The sequence below is a fragment of the Myotis yumanensis genome, unplaced genomic scaffold (genome assembly GCF_028538775.1).
Source record: "Myotis yumanensis isolate MYYU_CA2020_CCGP unplaced genomic scaffold, mMyoYum1.0.hap1 SCAF_5, whole genome shotgun sequence".
NCBI classification, from domain to species: Eukaryota; Metazoa; Chordata; class Mammalia; order Chiroptera; family Vespertilionidae; genus Myotis; species Myotis yumanensis.
In genome coordinates this window covers 58,983,799-59,010,460 of record NW_027223756.1, presented here as the reverse complement: position 1 = coordinate 59,010,460, position 26,662 = coordinate 58,983,799, and the positions used below count along the sequence as shown (strand labels likewise).

Genomic DNA, 26,662 nt, shown 5'->3' with positions numbered 1-26,662 from the left:
AAGCCATCAGAACTTCAGTGTGCTCATCTTCAAATAGATATGGACAGTAATATCCACTTTTAGATGTTTGGGGAGGACTAAATAAGAAAACATGCAAGTTCAGTGTCTAACAGGAGGCACACAGCGTATTATTGTTATTAGTTATTGGGGAAGCGGGGGTGTATTTGTCTGCTCCATCTGCCATAAAAATATACCACAGACTGGGTGGCTTAAACAACAGAAATTTATTTTCTCACAGTTCTGGAAGCTAAAAGTCTAAGATCAAGGTGCCAGCAGGGTTGGTTTCTGAGGAGACCTCTCCTCCTGGCTCACGGGCATCTGCCTTCTCCCTGTGTCCTCACAGGGCCTTTTCTCCGTGCAGCTGGGAGAGATGAGAGGGATTTATGATGTCTCCTCCTCCTCTTATAAGTACACCATTCTTGTTGGATTAGGGCCCCACCCCTATGACCTAATTTAAACTTAATCCTCAAAGCTTTTATGTGCAAATACAGACACGTTGGAAGTTAGGGTTTCAACACATGAATTTGGAAGATACAATTATGTTCATAAGAAGTGGGTGACTAGTGAGAGAAAAATAGAAGAACAGAAGGGGAGTTTGGAGTATTTTGATATTTAAGGTCGATTTCTTCGGCATCAGTTCTGGAGGGAAATGAAGTTGTCAGCTTTGTGTAATAAACTAGTAGATGTATAATGTTTTTTGCACTGTATGTCATTTGCCTTCTAATGGGTGCTATAGAAAACATCCCTATACTCTTTTATCTTGTAGGTGAGCCTGAATTTAAATACATTGGGAATATGCATGGTAATGAGGCTGTTGGGCGGGAACTGCTCATTTTCCTGGCCCAGTACCTGTGCAATGAATACCAAAAAGGGAATGAGACCATCGTCAAGCTGATCCATAACACTCGGATTCACATCATGCCTTCGCTGAACCCTGATGGCTTTGAGAAGGCAGCATCTCAGGTGAGTGCGAGCCAGCTCAGAGCAGGCATGCTGCCTTCACTTTGTATATTTGTACACAAGGGCTTATCTACAAGTAATGCACTCACATAAACCTTACACACCGTGCAGTAGGAGGGTACAAGTCATATGTTTTACTGGTAAGGAAAAAATTCAGAAGGTAAGAGATGATGGGTAAGTTTCTTCAGCAGAGATTGCAATGAGAAATCAGTATTTAATCATTGTTTTGTTTGTGTTGTTAAAGAAATCATAGCTACTCATCCATGTTTGTGACTAGGTAGTTTCCTTCGAAACCTCTACAAGTAAAAAAATAAGTAAAAAAAAAAACACAACTCTACAAGCATGAAAATACCTACTGCTCTGTATTGGAGAATGATACCACCGCTGTATCTCAGGGATTTTCAATCTTTTTTATCTCATGGCACACATAAACTAATCACTAAAATTCTGTTGCACACCAGAAAATATATTTTTTTGTTGATCTGACAAAAAATAGGTATAATTTTGATTCATTCACACCAGAGGGCAATTGTTATGTTGGCTGTTCTCATTTTTTAAATTTGGCAATCTAAGCCTTGGAAAAGAGGTTAGTGCACCTGATTAAATAGTCAGGTATTGCATGTTTTAAAAATTCTTACAACACATCAGTTGCTGTGTCTGAATAAATTGATATCATTGCGCCCTCTACTGAAAACAAGAAATATTTTTTTGGCTAGAGAAATCGTTCACTCATGTTTAATCAGTGTCTATCTATGATGAGTAAAGTAAAGTAAAATAAAACAAAACAAAACAAACCCCTCCTACCTCTAAAACCCTTCCTACCTTTAAAATTAATTAAAATTTTTTTAACTGTTTGAGAAACTGGAAAGTAATGGTGTTTTAAGAGAAGATATATGGTAAGTGTTCTCTTTTTTTTTGGACAGGGACATTATATTTGCTGTTTTCTATACTTTGAGATAATTCTCTTATATATGAGAACATATTAAAATATATATTTGCTATATTTAGCTAAAGTTAAGAAGTCAATTTGTAGCTTAAAAAGAAAAGATCCAGTGACCTGACATTATAAGAAACCCAGACAGTGAATTTCTGTAAGTAAATATAACAATGATATATAATTTCTAAAGTTATGAGAGAATTCTAGTAACACAGAGAATTAAATCATCTAATATTTTAAGGTGATATTCAGAACTGTGAGACAGAATGGACAAGATATGATCAAGTTATTTTCTATCTTATATATTTTTATTTCTCATAGTCTAAGGTATCTGAGCTTACATGACCTCAGGAATATGGAAATTATCTATAGCAGAGAGTTGATATAATTTAATAGTAAAAAAAATCTACATTATGGAATAGAACTGAATATCTTAGAAACCCATTAAATTTCCAGGTTACACCATTAGTGAAATGAAGACCTTAAAGTTGAACAGAAATTTCTCCAACTAATAAGGCTCTAGAACTTTTGTTCTAGAGCTCATATTCTTTTCACGAAGACTATAAGAGGGAAGCATATTATTAATATATAAATAACTAATGTTAAAATCATTTTAAGTTTCTCATCTTATTTAGTAATTTATTCTTTTGAATATTTAAAAATAGGTTGCTCTTACTTACAAAGGCAATAAATATTTTATTTAAACCTTACTATAGAGTGGTATGATTTGAAACACATGTCATCTATTACCAGCTAATATAAGTTGATGTTTTTGCAATTTGATGATAAATACCTTTTAAATGCTATTAGTATTGTTAACGTTTAAAATATTTATTAAAAATATTTTCAAAATAGCCATAACAATTATTTTAAACCTGAGTCCTTCATGTTTATATCAGTAAAATAGTGAAAATGCCATTATGGGAGGATATTGTTGAAATAAATAATTAATCTCAGTAAATTATTTTAAAAATCATTAACATAGCAACAATAATAGTAAATAACTGATGATTTTTCTCTTTGATTTTTTTAGCCTGGTGAACTCAAGGACTGGTTTGTGGGTCGAAGCAATGCCCAGGGAATAGATCTGAACAGGAACTTTCCCGACCTGGATAGGATAGTTTACATTAATGAGAAGGAAGGTGGTCCCAATAATCATCTGTTGAAAAATCTGAAGAAAATTGTGGATCAAAACGCAAAGGTAGAGAACATGTATAGTTTTCTCGGGTTCTGTTGTCTGGCCTAATGAAATATGTCCAAATATCCTCATCATAATGAAGGATGTCGGTGTAATGTCAAACCTTCTATGAGATGGTCAACTGTGCTGCCAAAGTCAAGGCTGTGAAGACTGGAGCCTTGGTACCAGTTTTGCCCCTAGAATCTGGCAAGGTAGCTGGTGGGTGGGGAGTGAGGCGTGGGGATAGGAGAGTGGAACCCAGTAGTGAGTGTGTTAGAAAGCCGATGGCCCTTTCAGAGGTGCTTACCAGACTATCTGATTGGCTCCTCCTGCAGCTTTTTATTCACACTGTTGATCTTTCTTCTTTTCCAGAATTTTATCCTCTTTTGCTTTGCACAACTCCACTTTCTCCTACCTCTTCTACTGCCTTTCAGTTCACTGTTGGGTTTCTTTCTCTGCTTCTTCTACCTTAGCTTAGATGCTGGCTTTCAGGGTCCCATCTACAACCCATATAACTTTCCCTGGTTTCTGTGCCTTCGGTGTCCCCCAGACCCATATGTGTCACTCCAACTCACATGAGCTCTGTTTCTCAATTTTACTTGCTGTGGAGTGTTTTTGTCTGGTGGCACCCAGAGCCTCCTGCTCAGCCTGACCCAAACCAAATATTTTCCCTAAGAAAACACTGTTCTCTCATTTAACCATCATAATCAAAGACTTCTTTTTTTTTTTAATGACCGTCAGCACTCACCAGCTATTAGTTACCAAATTTCAGTAATTTAGCCTCCCTAACACCTGTCCAGTCTTCCTCTCTGCAAATTCTCTCCGCTGCCCTGGTCAGACCCCCATCATTTGCTCTGATGATATAGTAGCCACGCATTCTTGCTTTGGGTTCAGCCTCTCCCTACTCCACTCAGTTTTCTTGGAATCTTCCAGAATGATGGTCTTCACACACAGATTGTTGCTCGATGTCTTAAAATCCTTGCCAGCTCTCCACTGCCCAGAGATAAAGTAAAAGCTCAAAACAGCAGAACTGTGTGATGGTTTAGCATGGAGACTCCGCGGGCAGCCACCTTGGTTCAGTCCTGGCTCCATACTTGCTGTGTGGGTTTGGGACAGTTATTTAAAAACTATGTGCTTCCACTTCTTCATCTGAAATATGGAGATGTTAATAGTATCTACATCATAGGGTGGTTATAAAGATTGAGCAGCTACTACATATACAACATTTGAGGCTGGGACCTAGACTATTAATACCATTTTGCCATAATTTCTCAGCGCTCCCTGATAATATCTCAGGCTTAGATGGACACATTGACACCCACTAAACATTTGGTGCTTCTACAAACCAAATTGTTTGAACATTGTTTTCAGTTACTTGGGGGAGAGGGAGAGCATCTTGCAGGAAAGGCGAGAGGTGCTATTGGCAGCTCTCAGTTCCCCTCCCATTATTCCAGTCAGTTCGACGCTGGCTTAGCAACTGCTCCGGTACCTTTCCTAAGTGAGAACTGGGGATTACAGTTCCCCATTTTCTCATCGTTCCAGGGCTGTTGGGGTTTCCTTGGCCTCTGACAGCTGCCGGCAGATGCACTCGTTAATCTGGCTCTGATATACCATGTACTTCAGTCCACCAACTCCTTTTTGCTCCCTAAGCATAAGCTTTTCTAATACTTTTATGTCTTTGTACTAGAGGCCCAGTGCATGAATTCGTGCACTGGTGGGGTCCTCAGCCTGGCCTGCGCCCTCTTGCAATCTAGGACCCCTCGGGAGATGTCGGAGGCTGAGGGACCCCATGCACTGGGCCTCTAGTATGCATATAAGATCTTTGGTTAATCTCTTTCTGGCCTCCCCCTCCCCCCTTCCTCTGAGATTCATCAGTCTGTTCCATGTTTCCATGCCTGTGCGTTGAGCATCTGCCCTCTGGTGGTCAGTGTGCATCATAGATACCAGTCAAATGGTTGCTTAGGTTTTTATATATGTAGGTGTGTTCCGGTGGTCTAGAATGCTCTTCTTTTGCTCCCATGTCACTTTCTCTGGGAAGCCTGCCTCTGCTATTCCTGACAGATCCTGTTAAGCCTCCCTTTACGTTCTTTGTGTACACATGCTTCTGGTATGGTGCTAATGTTACAGACAGCTTTATTATGTATGTTATGTTATAATTTTTTGTTTATATAGTTGTTTTTCCCTTTGAGTCTAGATTTCGATCCTTGGATTGCAGGAATTAGGATTCATTTTTGAGTCTGACACAGGGTAGGCTGAGGGCCTGTTAGGAACGAATGCAATCCCACCTGGCAAGCAAATCACAGTATCTGTAAAGTGTGGTTGCTGAAAACCCACAGCTGGAGTTCCAGACAAGCCTTCATGCGTGGGTGGGACACTGGGTGGAGAACCCAGAGAGAGACAGTTCCAGATTGTTGGTCTGAAATTCCTGAAACTCCTGCTGTGTTTAGGATTTATTCCAGAAACTTGGGCTGAGCTTACAGGTCAGGAGACTGGCCTGGGAAATCGGGCTGCCGTCGGCTGAGAATTCTGGAAGCACCTGCTACATTCTGAGCGACTGAAACATTCCTGCTTCTGACTCACAGATACATTTGCAGTTTCTCAGCCCCCGAACCATGTTGCGGGGAGAAGGAGGAGCTGGAAAGGCAGAGGGCTGGGTGCAGCTGGGGTAACCAGAGGTGAAAAGAGGGCATGCCTGTGCGATGAGCTATGAGGCTAAGACAGAAATGAAACACTTCGTGGAAGCCCGGTGCTGGTATCAGCCCACAGACTCTCCGCATGGCTCGCATTAACCTGCTGGCGCTGTCGTTGTTAAATCTGAGAAATGAGAAGAATAATTCCTGTCACTTACCATAGAAGAATCATGACATAAACTCATGTTGACAGGACATTTGTGTAAATGCTGTTATTATTCAGCCAGCACTGCCTCCCTCTTCTCCATCCAAATCTATGTCAGACTTACACAGTCTCTACATTAGGTGTTCTTTTTTTTTTTTTTTTCATATTTCTAGCTGAAGCAATACTTATTTAAAAGGTGCATGTTCATGGTGCTTTTAAAATATTAAAAGTTTTATATTGAAAATCTCAATGCCAGTACTTGGTAAGGGTAAATTAAAGAGAAATATAAAAATTAAGTTTAGCCACTTGTCTAGAACAGAAGCATGATTTATTTACATTACATGGACTCTTCAGACGATATTGGTTCATCTTCTTTTTCCATCTTTGTTACTAAGACTGAGATAGCGGTTAGACCCAGACTGGTACTAGGCATGGTAAACAGTTCATTAATGTTATCATATATCTTCCCTTCCCACTTCCCTCATTAGGGGAAGTGATTACTGTGGTTTTTAAATGTCAAGGTTTATTTACGTTTGGGGTGCTAGGAATCAGGGGTCAAAAATGCAGGTTCCTGTGGAGTCCCACTGAGGAGGACTGGGGTGTGGATGCTGCAGGGGTGGGTGATGGAAAGGAACCTATGTTTCCCCCAGGTTGTTCAGATGCTCTCCTGGCCCTCCTGGACCTCTGAATAAAGGCTCGCTCTTGTGCTCCTGGAGTTCTTCCCACTAAGTCATTTCTCATCTGCTCTTGGGCCCTTCAGCCAGGTCACCTCCACTGCCATCTGGGCTCCCTCAGTACATGAGCTGGGCCTGAATTGCTTAAAACAAAGTGGCTTAAAGTAAATAAAATAGTTTTATTCAATTTATACTTGTCTTCAATGGCTAAAGTTGTGGAGGAAACAGAATAAATATAGCTTTAATATTTTTTAAGAGCCAATGCCGTCTAATTGTAGAGCGTAACATTTGAGCTATATTTACAGTCTTTAAATGGAAGCGTTAAAAATAGGTCCCAATTGGTCCTAGGTTGTATTAAGGGCTCGATCATGGGAAGCACCAGAAGCTTCTCTATGGCTCACTTAAATGCATAATTACAGCACCTGTCGGAAGGTGGGGGCGGAGGGGGGGGGGCGGGTCTCAGCACTCAGCCTGAAAGACTCTATTAATATTCAAAGAGAAACGTAGTTTAATTGATCAAATCATGGAATTCACTTGCTAGTTTTGAGCATACTGATAACGTGTGTATTAGCAGCAATCTATAATAATAAAAACGTAATATGCTAATTAGACCAGATGTCCTTCCAGATGACCTTCAGGACGAACCCGCTGCAGGGGGAGGGGGACTGTGGGGGGCGAGGCAGAGGCGGCAGAGGCCCTGGCAGCTGCAGCGGGCAGCGGCTGAGGCAGAGGTGGCCACCACAGTAGTGGGGGCCGAGCCCCTTGCACAAATTTTGTGCATTGAGCCTCTAGTGTACATATAAGAACTAACAATAGGCCAAACCTAATAGCCACACATGACTTTGTGTATTCAGGATTTGTCTCAAAACACAGTTTCTTTAAAGTGATTTTTATATAAAATTAATATTTATTACAAACAAAAAGCTAAAGCAAATATAAACAAGGAGAAAAATAACCTCTTAGTCTTAAATGATCACCATTTACCTTTGGGTATGTATCCTTTAAGATTATTTTTAATGCATGTATCATCCTAAAAATATATATAGAAATATGCCAGTAAAGCTTTGATTTTATTATTTTTTAAATCAAAGAAGTACTTTGGAGTTTGAGAGTCTTCCTAGGTGCTGTTAAAAACGCATCACATAAAAATATCAAGTTTTTGGCTCCAGATTAATTCTTTGATAAAAATTTCTTTCCCCCCTTTGTCTTGTTTCCAAGATATGAAAGATTGTGCATCATTGAAAAGACAACATGAAATCCTAAAACGTTTGCCTTTGTTTTAAAATTTAAGAGGGTCATTTCAAAGTAAACTGATAATTTACAGTGAGCTCTGAAAGAGACTCAGCCTAATATTTTTTGTATATTTAAAGTAATTGGAAGAGGATTAGAACAATAGTAAGCAAAACTAGGAAATAAAATCTACCATTTTCAGGAGTTGAACCACCATAGAGAAAGAACTCTGTTCTGTGGTGTTAAAACACAAAATTCAACCGAGTAAATTTGAAGATCTAATTGGCGTTATTATTAAGCAGGACATGAATCAGGCAGCATCCCATGTAGCCAGTGGAAGGGTGCTCCAAGGGGTTGTACAAAATGGAAGGTTTTTAATGGGAAGAAGAGTGGGGCAAGGGAGCTGTTAACAAAAGAAAAAAAAAAAAGGTCTAGATTACTTTTGGGGCAAAGGGAACAGCAAGGGTTTTTATCATGCAAATTGCTGCTGCTTCTTTCTTTGCATACTGGAGAGGGCCCCTGTGCAAATAACCTTTCCGGTGCTTGGCCAGAAAATTCCAGACTGGTTGGTTGATTAAGACTATATTTCTGGGAGAGGCTGAAATAGCAATAGGTGAGGTATTAAGTCTAGGTTTGGTATCATAGGCTTTAAATGATGCCACATTGGGCCTGTGGTTTTCTCTTTAACAGGATTCAACTATTTTCTCTTTGTCTTTCCTTAGCTATTATTAACACTGAAACATCAAATGGACAGATTCCAAAATTTATAAGTGACCTGCATGCTTGTTTTCAAAGAGAAAAAAGCTGGCAGCCCACAAAAGTAGAACTTGTGAGGAAATTGAAACACTACTAAAATATTTTTTGTTGTAAAAAAAGTCCGAGAAAAATAGAGATGGGGATGCTGTTCATACAAGAACTTTTTTTCTTTTCTATGAAAACAACCCCAAAGTGGTTGACCAGCTTTTGGGCGTTTCTTAAAACCTTTCCTATATCTTTTCTGTCAAGCGATCTCACCAGTGATTACCAATTTATAACCCTTTTAATCTCTGACGTTTAATACAGCTTGCTCCCGAGACCAAGGCTGTCATCCACTGGATTATGGATATTCCTTTTGTGCTCTCTGCCAATCTCCACGGAGGAGACCTTGTGGCCAATTACCCCTATGATGAGACTCGGAGTGGTAGGTGTTCTTTCCGCTTCTCTACTTGGTTCAAGGTTTACAGTTACTTTGCAAAGCTTTGAAAGATGACTTTTATAATATTCTTGTAAGGAACTGGTCATTAAGTGATTTTGCCTGTAGAAATATATGTTTATCAGGAACACCCCCTAACTATTTCACATGGCATTGACCGTATACACTGAGTGGCCAAATTATTATGACTGGCCAGATTATTATGACCACCCCATCAGTACTTCATTGACACTTCCAAAAATACTGAATATTGAAAACTTCCTAAGCAAATACTCTCAAGGTTTTATTATTATTATTATTTGCATAACTAATTCACTTCATTGTACTGATGGGGTGGTCATAATAATCTGGCCACTCAGTATATATTTGACAGAAAAGGATGTAGCTTTAAAAAGAAGTGTAGGTGAAGAGAAATGTAATCTTGACAGAACACTCAGATGAGAGAAAGGAGGAAAACAGGAGTCATGAACTTGGGTCACTCTGGGACACTGGTACCCTGGAGAAGTTATGGGTGTTACATAGCTCTGTGGACACGATGGCTCACCAGTGGAGGCAGGCTTTTGGTGCTTGACCAGGGCCCACGTGGAACTCCACGTGTCTCATCGACCTCTCACGCTTTTGCATTTGGAACTGTTTGTGGTTTTGTCAGGGAGGGAAATTGGTGCTTTCATTTCTCTCTGACATGTTTTCGTTAAGTTTCAGGCACAGCAAGCTTTAGCCAGATAGATATTTTCACCTTAATTTTTGTTGCTCCAGGAAATTTCCTGCTTTGGGTCAATTCTTAGGGCCCTTTGAAGAGTTAGCTCTTTGTGAACACAGGATGATCATTTTAGAGATTGGAAACTGAGTTTTGAAGAAAGTCTTTGGTACAACATCGTTAAAATTTAGAGATTTTTGTATTATGTCATTAGCTAGGAAATGTAAAAGCCTGACATATTTTATGATACATAGATTACAATGCAGTGTATTAAACATACGATTTTTATAATAGACATGGATGTTTTTTAAAACTCTAAACTCAGATACTGAAAAGTATGAGGGTAGTTTATAGTGGCTATGAGGTTAGTACAAGTGCATTTAAAAAATAAAAAAAAAACATTTCCCATTACAGTTGATACATAATATTATATTAGTTTCAGGTGCACAAGCCATTGATTAGACATTATCTAACTTACAAAATCATCACCCCGATAAGTCTAGTACCCACCTGACACCATGCAGTTATTACAATACTGTTCCCTGTGCTGTACTTCACATGCCAGTGACTGTTTTATAACTGCCAACTTCACAAGTACATTTTTTAAATTAAAAATTTTAACAATAGAAATCTCCTTGACTGTTCGGCCAGGTCCAGTTTACTGTAAGCTGACCACCTTTTCTTGTGAAGCTTTGAATTCATACGCAGAAGGGACATTCCATCAGATTTTTTACTGTGGGGTATTAGCAGTGGAAGTTATATAACCTAAAAGCTAGGTGTCATTGCTGACACTTAAGCCTTCATTTCTTTCCCATAGTGCTGTGGCTAAAAAAATACATCAGGCAAGAGGTCAATACTGACTCACACTTTGGAAAACATGCAGTGCTCTTGGTCTGTGTCCATTTCTTTAATCTTGTGCATTTATTTTCTAGGGAGCGCTCATGAATATAGTTCTTGCCCAGATGATGCCATTTTCCAAAGCTTGGCGAGGGCATACTCCTCTTTTAACCCGTCCATGTCAGACCCCAATCGGCCACCATGTCGCAAGAACGATGATGACAGCAGCTTTGTAGATGGAACGACCAATGGTGCGGCTTGGTACAGCGTACCTGGTGGTGAGTGTCCATTTCCGCCTTTGATTATGTGCTAGTGGCTTATGCATAATTCCCGTTTAGATTTAGAGAATCTCCAATCCTTCTCAATCACTAAGAAGTAGACTGAATCTATAATTCACACATTAAAATTAGTTTTCTTCATCAATAATTGCTATGTATAGTTTTTATTTATTTATTTATTTATTTAAAATATATTTTATTGATTTTTTACAGAGAGGAAGGGAGAGAGATAGAGAGTCAGAAACATCAATGAGAGAGAAACATTGATCAGCTGCCTCCTGCACATTTCCTACTGGGGATGTGCCCGCAACCCAGGTACATGCCCTTGACCGGAATCGAACCTGGGACCTTTCAGTCCGCAGGCTGACGCTCTATCCACTGAGTCAAACCGGTTTTTAAAATCAATATGCTAATTGAAGAGATATGGGGAATGAACTGAAGCTGTCCATTGGGAAAATATAAATTGAATATTATTAATTACCCTACTTCTGAAATTCTGAGCTTAAGGAATAAGACAGCATCCTGATTATGTGGTAGTCATGCTTTGACTATAGACAAATGTATATTTTAGAGGGCAGGCTTTGACCTTTGGTATATGTTGGCCCACACACTTTCTTTAAATTTTATTTTAGTGATGAGATAATGGAGACTACTTGATGTGGGATATTCATTGTATATTCACTACTGTTATAACCACTATTGCATCAGGAAGCTCTTCACCTTTTATGTGGTCTCAAAAGGGGAAAAGCCCACGTACAGCATCGTTACTGGAGGGCCCATCTGCTAGAAAACCAGTGAGCTCTCGTGGCTCCCTTTGCCCTAACATGGACTTCGCAGAGATCTCATTTTTCTGGCTCCTCAGCCCAGTCACGGTGGTGTAATACTTGCCTCTACCAAGGATGAGTGAAATGTGAAGACACTGATATGTTTTGTTTTTTCTCTTTGCCTAAGAACAATATTCTATAGCCCACCTGGAAATGAGTAAGATAATTAATTAGCATAGTAGCAGCGCTATCTAATTAAAGGATTTTGTTTTGCTTCTTTTATTGAATTGTTCCCAGCGAAAAATATCCTTCCTGATTTTTTTCTCTCTGATATATGTTTACCCTGTTGTAATTAATATTTTGCACCAAGTCAGATCACGTTTAGCACATTTCCCCCATATGGCTTGGGAAATAAGGTCTGTGTCAGATTTTAGGATTTAGACTATGTCAAATACGTCCAATGGGAAGTAATTTTATATTTTGGTTTTTATAAAAACTTTAGTAATTCCTTTGGAATGACCTTTTTAGACAAATAGTGCATTGTCTACAAAATGCCAAGTAATCTAGATCAGTAAAGTAACAATCCAATATAATAAAAGCCCAGTGACCTAACGGTGGAATGACTAGAGCAACTGGTCGACCAGTCACTATGACGCTCGCGCACTGACCACCAGGAGGCAGATGCTCAACGCAGGAGCTGCCCCCTGGTGGTCAGTGCGCTACCACAGTAGGAGCGCCGCTTGGCTGACTGGGATGAGTGGCCACTCCTGCTGTGAACCCCGAGCCAATGGGCAGGAACCCCGGGCTGCGATTGTTGCCTCCTTGCCCCAGGCTCCTCCTCCTCGCTCCCTACTGCCTTCTCTGGATGCCTGCAGGCCATGCAGCACTACCCCAGGCTCACAGAGCTGACCTCGGAGGCTGGCAGGTGTGTTTGTGGTCGCTGCGGGACTGAGGCCTACTCCGCCGCCTCTCAGTGCTACTGTCCCTGGGCCTGGCCCCTACTGGGTTCCCTGGAGAGGCGAGTGCTCCGGCTCCATGGAAGATGCTGGACCAGGGAGCAGCCACTCAGAGGGCGGGTCCACAGCCACCTGGCTGACCAGGATGAGCAGCGCTCCCACAGCGGGCGAACCCCGCAGGCCACGCCCCCCACCAGTGCACAAATCCCATGCACTGTGCCTCTAGTAATAGTAATAATAAGAATTGTAATAATAGTCGATTATGTCCCACAATAATCAAAGAGTCAAAGAAAGATATGACTTTCTTTAGCAATCTATGAAGTGAATAAAATCAGTGTCTCAGGTCCGGTTTTCTAGAAGCAAAACCTGAGACAGGGATTTGGATACTCATAATTTGTTGAGGGGCTGCTTTTTAGGAAAAACCCTGTTGGAAATGAGGGAAGCAGGGTAGGGAAGGAGATAGAGTTGAATAAGGATGTGGTCTCAGGTACAGTGTCACCTTGGCCTGAGCCATTGGGAGGAAGGCCTCTAGCATAGGTCACAGGCAGGTATCCTGCCTCGAAGCCAGGGGACTTGCATTTGGTGGCTTCATATCTGTGAGTCATTGATTATGTGATTTTTTTCTTAATGTAGATACTTATCAAAATAAACTTCTCTCTTAGGACTGACTGTTTTGCTTCATCCCATAACTTTTGGTATGTTGTGTTTCTATTTTCATTTTGAAACGCGGATCTTAAACTGGAACGCGTGGTTTTTCCTCTGGGCAGGATGTAAAGGTGATTTCCCGGGTCCTTGTCCAGGTGGATTCTAAGAATGAAGCCACGGCCAAAGGTGGTATAGGAAAAGGTGGAAATTGATTGAGAAACAAGCACAGTCTCCCACATGGGGAGGGGGAGTCTGTGTTTGTGTTTGGTATCCCCTCTGATTGATCATTATAGCAGCTTCAGAGCTCAAACCCCATGCGGGGTTCACCTCTTTTCCTCCCTTTTATTTTTCTACTCCTTGTGGCCTTCTTCTTTATTCTGTGAATTGGTGGCTTCCTCTCCTTAATTCTGTGAATGTATACCTTTTGGAAGTTCCCTTATTCTGTGAATGTATACTGTTCAGCAGCTCCCAGCTTTGCAGCCCTGTGGTTCTCCCCCATGAACCCCCTAATTCCTAAAAATCCCTAAACCTGCCTTTTTTACCCCAAAAAACTCCTTTCAATTTGTTCAAGATATTCGGTTTTTCTTTTGATTTTCTCTTTGACCCATTGGTGGTTTAGGAGTATGTTTACTTTCCTACGTATTTGCTAATTTTCCAGTTTTCCTCCTGTCATGATTTCTAATTTCATACCATTGTGTTCATAAAAGATATTTGCTATGATTTCAGTCTCCTTAGTTTGCTAAGACTTGTTTTGTGACTCATCATATGATCTATTCTGGAGACTGTTCCATGTGTGTTTGAGAAGAATGTGTATTCTGCCACCTGCTGTTGGATGGTATGTTCTGTATGTAATCTGTTAGGTTCATGTGATCTCAAGTATAGTTGGAAGCCAGTGTTTTATTATTGATTTTCCGTCTGGGTGATCTATCTATCTATCTATCTATCTATCTATCATCTTTCCATTGTTGAAAGTGGAGTATTACTAGTTTAAAAAAAAAGAGAGAGGCATCAAAATTACACCTAAACTACTGAACACCATCATTCAGAACAACTTGAAATCTAGTTGAATGGAAAACTTACAACTAAGGATTTAAAGAAGCCACAGGCCCTGGCTCATTAGCTCATTTGATTAGGGAGTCAGTCCAATACACCAAGGTTCCAGGTTTTGTCCCTGGTCAGGGCACATACAAGAATCAACCAGTGAGTGCATAAATAAGTGGAACAACAAATCGATGTCTCTCTTAAATCAGTAAAGAAAAGAAAAAAGCCACATTGAGACTGGCAGGAGGGACAGAGACATAGAATGAGGCTGATCCTTCACCCATGTGCGGCGGGTAAAAATTGGGAGGGATATCTCAGCTGCGGAGGTCCCCTCTGAGGAGCGAGGGGTCCCAGCCCCACACCAGGCCTCCTGGTCCAGAGTTCCAGAGCCAGGAGGAGAAGTCCTTATAACTTCTGGCTGTGAAAACCGGTGGGGATTGTGGCTGAGTAGGAAGAGGGCTGCTGGAGCCCCAGGCATTCCTCTTAAAGGGCCTGCACATGGACTTAGTGGGACTCCCTCCCTCTGAGCTCTAGCGCTGGTGCCGCAGTCTGAAAGGAACCAGGGACGTACGGGAGGAACTTCATTGTCTGGCATCAGGGCAAGAGCTGGGGTGGAGGCAGCTTTCTGCCAGATGGAAGTGCTGGCCGAGGCTGTTCTTCCTTTTCTGAGGCCTCTGCCCCCATTTGGCCACTCTATGCCTTTGACTGGAGAATTCAGTCTATTTGCCTTTAAGGGAAGTATTTACAGGTAAGGACTTACCTATGCCACCTTATTGCAGCTATAGGTGTTTTTAATATTTTTGTCCTTTAACCTTTAAACTAGAGTTACGTGATTAACACACCGCCTGTTATAGTATTAGCGTATTCTGAATACTCACCTCTGCCAGTGTGTTGTGTGGTATTGAATGTTTTTATGTTACTCTGGCACTGAGCTGTGCCACCTTGGAGAAGGGGTGATGCAGGGAAGGTGACACTGTTCCTTTGACCTTCTTCAGTGCGTCCACTCTTGGATTTCATGTTTGCTCCAGTGGCATGCCGGGACCTTTTCAGTGACTCTCGGACTTCCACAAGGGCACTCTATTCATGGGTGATGGTCAAAATTGTTGTTCTTGGGGGAGGGAAGGCCGCAGAAAACTCCTATTTTGCCATTTTGACGCTGTCACTCCCCTGTGGTCTTCTTTGACGCCCACTCCAGCAATATGGAACGTGGCTGCTGCTTGAGCACATTACAGCAGCAAGGCGTTAAGCTACACGATTCCTTAAGAAGCTGAGAGAGTGTGTGCTTCCAAGGTGGTCACAATTTCCCAAGTATGTTGTTCTGGCCTTTATGGTCAGTGATTTTCCTGGTGGTTCCCCAAAGGCTCCCCAAAAGGCGCTGCTTGGTGTAGCTTTTACTTGGCTCTCAATTCAACAGAACGGCCTGTGTAGAGTTGCAGCCACCACCTGCGTATTGAGACTTTCCATTTGGTGTTTTGGCAGGAATGCAAGACTTCAATTACCTGAGCAGCAACTGCTTCGAGATCACCATGGAGCTTAGCTGTGAAAAGTTTCCACCTGAAGAGACTTTGAAGACCTACTGGGAGGATAACAAAAACTCCCTTATTAGCTACCTTGAGCAGGTAAACACAGTCTCCAGTGTAAAATGGAAAACGTAGGAGCCTTTAAACCTGGTGTACAATTGTCTCCTAAGAGGAGCCTAGTCTAGGGGAATCCTTCCAACCAGAATGACATTTGGAAAATATCTCAGTAGTGGTTCAAATAGGCTTTCATTTGTTGTGGGGTTTGTGGTTCATGAATGTTCACTGAGAGTTGATTAAGCTAGAGGGTTGTGGAGAAGTGAGGTAAAGCCCTGTTTTCATTGATACTGCTCTAAGCAAGGGCAGTCCTAGGACCACCTTCCACCCTGATCACCTTTGGCCTGTCATGCAGGACCAAGACGAGAATGAGGTAAGTGAGGCATCTAGGACTTAATCTGTGCTTTCCACTTAGGTATCAAAGAATGCCTGCTTAACACAATGCTTTTCATTTCATATACATATTTTTTCAACAAAACTTTATTTGAGCTATTTCTTTATCCTTGGCTTCCTGTGAGGCACTGGGGCTAGTGACTACCCTGAAGAAGGCTTCTATTAATGAGGTCCAGAAACATGATTACCTAATTACAAGCAAGAGTGATAAATGCAAAAATAAAGGTGAGATGCAAAGAACAATGGCAGTATAGAGAAAGGTCCCTAACTCAGTCCTGGGGCACAGAAAAGGCTTCTCGGAACGAGACTGTAAGATTTACTATAGTTGATGCCAGTATGATTATTACTCTGATCAATAATTAAAGAATAGATTCAACTGCTGCTTAAGTCCTTTCTTAGTTCTTGAGAAAAATGCAATATAACACAAAATAAAACACAAATATGTGCCATTAGGAAAGAGGAAAAATGTTGTCATATTTATTGTTGCAGGTGGGCATGCATCAATTCATCTAAAAGCTCTATCAATTTATATAGGATCAATCTGGAAAGAAGAGGGACCAGTAGTCCTGTTGTATGCCACTTGGAATGAGAATTTGACCTGTCCACACATTCACATGATCAGTGGCATCAGTGTTAGGGTGTGAGCTGTGTGGAAGCAGTAGGAGTGGCATTTACAATGAGCTCATAGAACACTCCAGTTAGAACACTCCAGTTAGGGACTCAGTCTGGTGAACGATCAGTGAAGACTGCCAGAAATTTTGTATTGAAGTAGTTTTCTTGACAATGAAACAACATGGTGGTGATTAATAATTTGAACACCTGGGCCTAAAATCTCAGTGTGAACTAGCTTACAACTCCTGGAAAATAGGTGATTAGGAGATCTAATTCCATAATTGGTTGAGAGGAAATTTCTTGCGGAGTTTTAAAGGGATGTTTGTAGGAACTGGACTTGTACAGTTAATTAGGGTAGATCAAGCATGTCAAACCCATGGCCGCATGCCTCATTTAAGGCATGCGGCCTGCCGGCTGTGAGTTTGACATGCTTGTGGTAGATAGTTTGCTAACAACTCACTAGCTTTGGAACAGTTTAGTTCTCAAAATTCCCAAAGAATTTCCAATGGGCAGGTGCTTCAGAATCATCTAGGTTCTTGTTAAAAATGAATTTCCTGTCCCACCACCAAACCATACTCCCTGCAGGGCAGGACCTCCCCCCCCCCCCCCCCCCCCCAAATTTCCATTTCAACAAGCTCTATTGCATTTAAGTACACAAGGGTTTAATGACTACTGATGCCAACAGTCCCAGCAACTATGGGGAATGTTGTTGTTTTTTTAGTTTTGTTTTCAGCCTTGGTTGACTGAAATGTCCTGGTATCTGAGGAGAGTGTATTATAGAAGGAACAAGTGTACCAAATAGCTTCTGCAGTCATGAGGACAGTGTTCCCGTCTGTGACTTCTTATGCAGAAGCCATGAAGTGACAGGGTTTTCCCGTTGGCATTCACGTGGGGTTGTGACAGTCCCTAGCACTGTCATTGAGATTTAATTACTACATTGAATTTTTTAAAATTTATTTTTATTGATTTCAGAGAGGAAGGGAGAGGAAGAGATAGAAACATCAATGATGAGGGAGACCTACAGTGATTTTTTTTTAAACAGCAAAGTTATGCCTCACAATTGGCATTTAGAGACATTTACTTATTTATTTGTTAAACTGCATACTGTAATATGTCTTGTGTTGAAGAAGCTGAAAAAAGTCAAGTCACAATTATTAACTGCATATATTTGGGCCTAATCCAGGTGAATTATATGTTTTAGAAGTGATTGACTTACCTTCCAATGATGAAATTTAAGCTTTAATTTCTCTAAGGTTTATAATACTGATATCAGGATTATAGTGCCTCAAGATGCATAAATTCATCGCCACAGTTTTTCTGGTCCCCAGTGACTCTTTCACCATGGGAATGTCACTCAGAAACCAACTTTTTATGTTTCCAATGACTAAATTTCAACCTGTTGATTTTGGTTGGCTGATTCATAGCTCAGTATTGGGGAAAAATCATTGATTCACTAGATACTAAAAGTGTGTTGTTGTTGTTGTTTTTTTAATGGATTTACTCTTGCCTGGCTGGTGTGGCTCAGTGGTTGAGCGTCAACCTATGAACCAGGAGGTCATGGTTCGATTCCTGGTCTGGGCACATGCCCAGGTTGTGGGTTTGATCCCTGGTGGGGGGCATTTAGGAGGCAGCCAATCAATGATTCTTTCTCATCATTGATGTTTCCCCCTCTCTTCCTCTATGAAATCAATAAAAAAATAAAATTAAAGAAAAATAATTATAAAAAATGTATTTACTCTCTTATCACTATAGTGGTTGCCAATAAAATTAGCATTTATTATTACCAACAACATGTATAACTTTTTTACCATTTATAAATTGCCTTTAGAGAAAAGAATTACGTGTTGCTTTTGTAGAATTTCAGAGGTTGTTTTTTTATTTGTTTATTTTAAGATCATAGTAAGAATATTTCTATTTGTGAAACCAGTACATATACCAAAATGTAAACTTTCAATTTCAACACATTTTTAATTATTACATATAATAATTGTATAAACTTCATTTTAACCAAATGTACTTTTCTTCTATAGAAAGGGGGTTCCTATGATCTATTGCTACCGAACAAATCACCCCCAGAGGTTGTGGCTTGGAACAGTAACAGTCATTTTATTATCACTCAGGGTTTTTGAGGAGCCAGGAATGAGGGAGTTGTATGTCTGGGCAGTTTTGACTCAGGTCTCTCATGTGGGTGGGGTCAGGTGGGGCCTGGAGCTGGGGTTGGGGGGATGCTGAAGCAGCCAGGGCTTCCTGCGCATCTCTCCATCTTCATGTCAACCCGGCCTCTCCATGTGGTCTCCCTCCTTAGGACTTAATCTGGGCTTCCCCACACCATGGTGACTCCAGAAGTTTTTTTTTAATAGGACATACAAAACATTTGCTGATAGCCAGGGTCATCTCTTCCATAAAACATTGTACCACTGACAGGTTTATTCTCTGTTCACAAAGGGACACATGAGGCTTATTCTACTTTCTGTAAGGAAATATTCAAATGTCATCAGTAGCAAAAGGAAAATCATTTTCTGGGGCCAGATTGAGAAGTAGCCTGAGCATTTGGGAGGTCAGGACGTGTTTGTTAAGTAACGAAACTGAACTAACATTTGATGTTCCAGAAGCAGCACTTTCTCAAAAACCTGAAGTGATTGTCACTTCTAACACATACTTAGTTGAATTATCATTTAAAAATAAAGAAAAAAACTGTTTTTGTAGTTTGCATTGCAATAGCTAGTTGATGACTGCAAGTTAATTCCAGGGCGTTATTCTCAATACAGCTCTTCCGTTTTATTTCTAAGCACAATTTTCAGCTATGAAGTTCGTTGATCTTTCATGCCACTTACTTTCAACCAAAAACAATACTGTTAATGGGTTTGATGCCAAAGTAGTCGCAGTATATATCATTTTAACTAGAATGAAGAAGTATTCATGTTGTAATAGTCTTGTTAACTGATAGTGACCATATAAGATAATCACAGGTAACTACATTTAAAACAGAGAGCAAGTAATGAAATCTGCTAAGACCAGAACTATTTTTTTAAAAATATATTTTATTGATTTTTCACAGAGAGGAAGGGAGAGGGATAGAGAGTTAGAAACATCCATCAGCTGCCTCCTGCACACCTCCTACTGGGGATGTGCTCGAAACCAAGGTACATGCCCTTGGCCGGAATCGAACCTGGGACCTTTCAGTCCACAGGCCGACGCTCTATCCACTGAGCCAAACCGGTTAGGGCAAGACCAGAACTATTTTAAAGATACCATTTTCTTGTTTTTTGTTTTGGTGGGTCAGAAGGTACTGCAAAATCTTTCCTTGACTCAGAACAAGATGTCAGTTTTGGAGGGATTACTTCTCATTTGCCCACTTGAGAAAAAGCAGATTAAAGAGTACACAAAACATTCAGTGGCCTTTTGAGCATGTTTTGGGGACCTACAGTATTTTGTTAGAAAATAAGGAGATGCTTGATATGAGATGGACTTTTAGGTCATTTCTAATGTGAATTTTCTGGGTGTTGTTGACTTTCACAGGTACACCGAGGAGTTAAAGGGTTCGTCCGAGACCTTCAGGGTAAACCAATTGCCAATGCAACCATCTCAGTGGAAGGAATAGACCACGATGTTACATCCGGTGGGTGTTCTCTGCCATGATCTGAGGCTCTCGTATTATATATAGGAGCCCAATTACTTACCATAGTTATAATTCTTATGCTGCTCTAAGCAAAACAATTAAATGCTTCATACCTCTTTACCTTCTCTCTCTCAGCTTTAATCTAGGTAAATTTCCTTAAGGGAGCAACTCAGGCAGTTACCCAGGCTGGCTGCTGCATTTACAAATTGGGGTGCAGCAGATGGCGCTCTTTCCTCGGGCATCTCACTGCAGAGCTGCAAGGTGGTAACATCCACTGGAGAGTCTGTTCGTGAGGCAAAGGAAAATGAACCCGCTAGTTAAAATACCAGTGCCTTTTTTTAATTTCTCTTAGGAAGAGGTGCTGGCCTGGCTGGGTAGCTCAGCTGGTTGGCGAACCATCCCAATAGACCAAGGTTGCAGGTTCAGTCCCTGGTCAGGGCACATACAAGAATCAATCAATGAATGCATAAATAAGTGGCACAACAAATCAACGTTTCTCTCTCTTTCTCCCTTCCTATATGTAGATGTCCCAAAAATGTATATGCACTTTAACAGCTGATAGCTCAAGTTTGAAAATGAAATGTATTTCAACAAACACTGCTTTATAATTATTCAAAGTGTGTGTATATACTTTTTTGGACAATATGTATCTATATATCTATCTATCTACCATCTATATACCTATATATCTACATATCTATATACCTATATACCTATATACCTATATATCTATATACCTATATACCTATATATCTATATATCTATATACCTATATACCTATATACCTATATATCTATATACCTATATACCTATATATCTATATATGGTATTAATGACTTGTTCATTGAGGAGGGAATGAAAAGAGTAGGAAAAAGATAACTGCCAGTATATTGTGCATCCAGGATTTCTCATATGTTTCTTCACTTAATCCATATAGTAAATCAGGACCCATTCATCGTTAAACAGGTTGTTATAGGATTGAAGTCGATGTTAGTTGTTTTGATGTTTAAACCACATTTCAATTTTCCCAGTTGGGACAAAATGATATATTTTCCTGGCAAACTTACCTATTCCTATTAATGACATTTATCCACTCCTTTTATTTTAACTGTCATACAATGGGATCTTTTCAACAACCAAATTAATATCTTTTAGCTATAAACTCTTTACATATTTCTAAGCCTTATAATTAATTTTTAACTTATTTCCCAAACCACTTTATACCATTACCTCTTTCTTTTTTTTTTTTTTAAATATATTTTATTGATTTTTTACAGAGAGGAAGGGCGAGAGATAGAGAGTTAGAAACATCGATGAGAGAGAAACATCGATCAGCTGCCTCCTGCACATCTACTACTGGGGATGTGCCCGCAACCCAGGTACATGCCCTTGACCGGAATCGAACCTGGGACCTTTCAGTCCGCAGGCCGACGCTCTATCCACTGAGCCAAACCGGTTTTGGCAATTACCTCTTTCTTAACATCCACATTTATAACTTATATTTTAAATCCTTCTTTGTTCTCTAAAACTTCATTTATTAATTTATTCAATAATCTATCAACTCACTAAGTGCCAGCACACATTTCCAAGCTTATTCCAGAATCTGCACTAAGATATTGGCCCCTTGGCCCTCAGGAGGTCGGCTGTTGAAGATGGCACCCAGGCATCGATCCCTTCTGGCCACAGAGAACCTCTCCTATCTGTTAACCCTGGTGTGCCACACAGACCTTAGTTTCTCTGCATTCTGTGATGTGGAAGTTTTAGTAAAATCTAACTTAGGGAATAAACATAGGCAGAAAGGAACAAAAATGGAGGCTGGGTTTTGGGACACCCCAGCTGTTCGAGGGCAGGGCGATGAGGAGGAGCCAGCAATGGAGTCCAGGGTAGAGAGATGTCTGGGTGCGCCGTCCTGGAGCCTGCGAGTGTTTCAGGAAAGAAGGAGGGCTGAAAAGTGTCCGACAGGTGAGGCTTGTGAAGGAGCCTGAGTGGAAGATCTTGAAGAAATCTGTTTCCATGGGGTGGTGTCAGCCTGCTCCGAGGGGCCCAAGAAAGGATAAGAGGAGAGGGCTTAGAGCAGCGGTTCTCAACCTGTGGGTCTCGAACCCTTTGGCGGCCGAACGACCCTTTCACAGGGGTCACCTAAGACCATCCTGCATATCAGATATTTACATGACGATTCATAACAGTAGCAACATTGCAGTTGTGAAGTAGCAACAAAAATAATTTTATGGTTGGGTCACAACATGAGGAACTGTATTTAAATGGCCAGAAGGTTGAGAACCACTGGCTTAGAGAGTACTGACCAGTCTTCTCAGGAACTTTGCTAAAAAGCAAAGGAGATAAAAGGGTGCTGGATGAAAGGAGATGTGGAGTCTAGAGGTAGGTGGGAAGGGATGGTGATGGGGCCTTGTTTTTTTGCTGATTGTTTTAGTTTCACAGTGAGATAGGAGGTAAAGCGTGGACTGAGAGTGCTGATGAGGCTGTCTGAGCAGTGTTAGGAGACAGGAGGAAGTGTGAATTGTTCCAGGGACCTAGCTGCTCAAGGTGTGGCCCCCACTGGCAGCTGGATCAGTGTCTCCTAGGAGCTGGTTAGAAATGCAGGATCTGAGGCCTCACCACAGAGCTAGTGAATTAGAATTTCCATCTGGACAAGTCCCCCAGGGATGTGCACTGACCTAGTGTGCAAGGTTGGCGTTTATGAATCAGAGACAGACCACCATGGGCACGTGCCTTCTCCAGCTCCTTGCACCCCACAGGGCAGGTGTAGAGGGGAGGGTGGGGGTTATCCAGGGTTGGCAGTTTGCCAGGTGTATTTTGCCACACGGGAAAGCAGTGACTTGAAGGCCTATGCGTGAGAGTGATTCTAGTGGTGGGCCATGGAGGCTAGTCCAGGTCAGGAGGGACCTCTGGGTACATGGAGAGTGAGAGAGGGGGACATGTAACTCAGCTTAAGAAATCTCTGGAGAACTTGCTGAAAGTACAGTCCCTAGAAGGCAATCCAACCAACAGACTCGATTTAGAAATCGAAATGTCTACCAAGTGCCTCAGGTATTCTGGTGAGACTGCCTTGGGGCCACACCTTGGGAGAGACTGATCTAGACTCTCCGACCGTTAGGTCCTCGCCCAGAGATGCGTGGCAAGAATAAGAAAGATGCTCTGACCCCACTGCCTGGGGGCTGTGTATGTCTTTTTAAGCAGTGTTAGTCCTGATGTGATTATGGAGAGTGATTATCTTAGGAGATTTATCAGACAATTTAACACTCATATCTGTAAAACTGATATGGGAACTGATGTACTCTAGCAGTTAAAATGAATCGAATTCCATTAATAACTGCTTTAGAAATGGGAACAAAAGGAGTTGAACTGAGGTATACTGGGTATTCCTTCTCGGGTATTACTGTGCATGTCACGCATGTGCCTTGTGATTTGACGTTTTGTTTCCTTACAGCAAAGGATGGCGATTACTGGAGGCTGCTTGTACCTGGAAACTATAAACTCACAGCCTCAGCTCCAGGCTATCTGGCGATAACAAAGAAAGTGGCGGTTCCTTACAGTCCTGCTGTTGGAGTAAGTCATCGTATTAACAGTTGAGATTGATTAAGCACTTGTGTGTGCCAGGCATAGTTAAGTGGCTTTTATTCAATCTTCGTAATACCGGTCACCGTTGTCTCAGTGAAGGTCTCACTCAGCCCGGCCCCTGCCTCGGTCATGGCCCAGGCTGAGGAGAGGGAAGGGATGACATCCCCTTCCCTTGCTTTGTGTCTCTCGATTCTCCATGGACTTGATGAGGACGCCTTGTTCCCAAGGAGAGTTGAGTTCCTGGGCCATCGGCCTCCATGGTGGTTTGGGGATGAGTGAGCAGGTTCAAGATTCTGGAAAGCAGGGCCTTGTGGTTGGGGATGCCAGGACACTGAGCTGCGTAGCAGGAGAAAATTCAAGGTTGACAGGAGAAGCGCACCGAATAGTCAAAGGCAGAAAATTAATTATAAACGACATCTTTCCCCCAGCTTTACTAAAGTCCTTACTAAAGACTGCCTTGACATAATCTGCCTTTAAATATCCTGCGTTTAAATAATCCTACAAAGCTATTAGATCAAAGCACAGTTAAAACGTAATGGTTTTGGATTATCTTCCTCCCCCCCCCAAGTATCTTTTATTATGAGAGATTTTTTAGCGTATACTTTAATTCAAGTGGCTAATTTGAGCTTATCCTAAAAGCTCTGAGATTACTCTTTTAAAAAAAATTTCATTTCAGCTTTTAAAAATACATATGCACTTTGATAACAATATATTCCTGATTTTCTTTTTTAGGTTGATTTTGAACTGGAGTCATTTTCTGAAAGGAAAGAGGAGGAAAAGGAAGAATTGATGGAATGGTGGAAAATGATGTCAGAAACTTTAAATTTTTAAAAAGGGTCTAATTAGCTGCTTTTGTTCTGTACAATGTAGTCTGATGTAACGTGACCATTTTCTTCTAGAGTTTGTGCAGTTAATTTTTAACGTTGATTTAAATATTAATAGACATTACTTAAAATAAATAATTAAACTCTTAGAGGTAAAAATACAATAACTTGCTCTATTTCTTCTTATCTAACGTTCATTTTCCTACACATATTATACAAGAGATTGTAGAAAAGATTGAAGTGATCTGGCCATCTTAGACTTAACTGCAATATTCCATGTGTTATTTACAGTGCATAACTTTTGGAGTCATTCTAGCCTTTAAAAATTAATGAATGCCTTTTAATATAATTGGTGACAATGTCACATAATGAATGCCATTGAAAAGGTCAATAGCTATAGCTTGGAGTTGTGAGCACTATATTGAAAGACCTAAATTGTTAAGTATAAATTGTCATTTGTCTCTTGTGCTGACTAGCTATATATGTAAGCATGATCTTGTTAATGCATTTTTTGATGGGAAGAAAATGTAAGTGGTTAGCAAGAGGTTTTCTGAAGGGAATGGAAATTGACGTCTTGCTTGCACATACAGGGGCTATACTGCTGTACTCTACTGCCTGTTAACATTCCTTTGAAGTTTAGGTTCTCTCGTGGTTGTAGATTGACCCAGAATTGCATTAGAAATGAATAAAGGTTAAAAAACAACACCACCCCCATGGTCTGTATTTGAATGCTCTTGTGATTTTGGTCTAGAGTTGTGGTCTCATGATGAAAAGGTGTTCCCTTGATAGTGGCCTCTCATCTGTGCATCCTCTGCATTTTCTAATTTATTCACTGGTGGCTGTCTGCCGAGCATAGTGCAAGCTCCCTGTCTATTATTGCAATGGACTTAAGGTTCTGATCCCTTGGATTTTATGGTTCAACTGTGGCCACAGACTTTAAATATACATACACATGAGTATATAATTATGAATTGGTAATGAGTAAAATGACAGGAAAGAATAGTGTGTAGAGAGAATGTCAGAGCAACTTAAATAGACCAGATGGGGTGACTCAGGGATGGCTTCTGATGCATCTAGGTAGGCCCAGACCTAAAATATTAGTAGGTGTGAGCAATGCAGAGTGACTGAGTGTAGGGCAGTGGTTCTCAACCTGTGGGTCGCGACCCCTTTGGGGGTCGAACGACCCTTTCACAGGGGTCGCCTAAGACCATCGGAAAACACATATATAATTACATATTGTTTTTGTGATTAATCACTATGCTTTAATTGTGTTCAGTTTGTAACAATGAAAATACATCCTGCACATCAGATATTTACATTACAATTCATAACAGTAGCAAAATTACAGTTATAAAGTAGCAATGAAAATAATTTTATGGTTGGGGGTCACCACAACATGAGGAACTGTATGAAAGGGTCGCGGCATTAGGAAGGTTGAGAAACACTGGTGTAGGGGTGTTGTGTGTGTGCATGTGTGTCTGTGTGTGTGGGTTTGGTTGAGTGTTTCGGATACAGAATTTTTTAAAAAATAGCGTTGACTGTTGTAATAATAGACTCCTGAATACATAGCAGCTTACGTGCAATAGAAGTGTATTTCTTACTCAGGTAACTGTACTGGGCAGCAGACAGAAATAGGTCTTTTCTCCACACCATGTAGAGACCGCTGCAGTCATTGCAGAAGAGGCAAAGGGAGACTGAAGAACCAATAACGAAGTTTTCATTGCCTTAGCCCGCAGGTGACACATACAAGCTCTGCTCACATTTCATTGGCCAGAACTAGTCACATGGCCTCTCGTAACTGAACAGGATGCAGCAGGTATGGTGGGGGAGGCAAGTAG

General features: G+C 40.9%; 1 protein-coding gene across 1 annotated transcript in view; it reads left to right on the top strand.

Moving 5' to 3' along the window:
* Positions 1–25,532, top strand: part of CPE (carboxypeptidase E) — an 85,341-nt gene extending 59,809 nt beyond the window's left edge. Inside the window, exons 2-9 of the mRNA XM_070415359.1 lie at positions 767–963; positions 2,931–3,098; positions 8,876–8,993; positions 10,635–10,817; positions 15,703–15,842; positions 20,322–20,421; positions 23,870–23,988; positions 24,733–25,532. Of these exons, the coding sequence (XP_070271460.1) occupies positions 767–963; positions 2,931–3,098; positions 8,876–8,993; positions 10,635–10,817; positions 15,703–15,842; positions 20,322–20,421; positions 23,870–23,988; positions 24,733–24,831 (1,124 nt within the window). The 3' untranslated portion in view covers positions 24,832–25,532. The remainder of the gene's footprint in view (positions 1–766; positions 964–2,930; positions 3,099–8,875; positions 8,994–10,634; positions 10,818–15,702; positions 15,843–20,321; positions 20,422–23,869; positions 23,989–24,732) is intronic.
* The last annotated feature ends 1,130 nt before the right edge of the window (positions 25,533–26,662 follow it).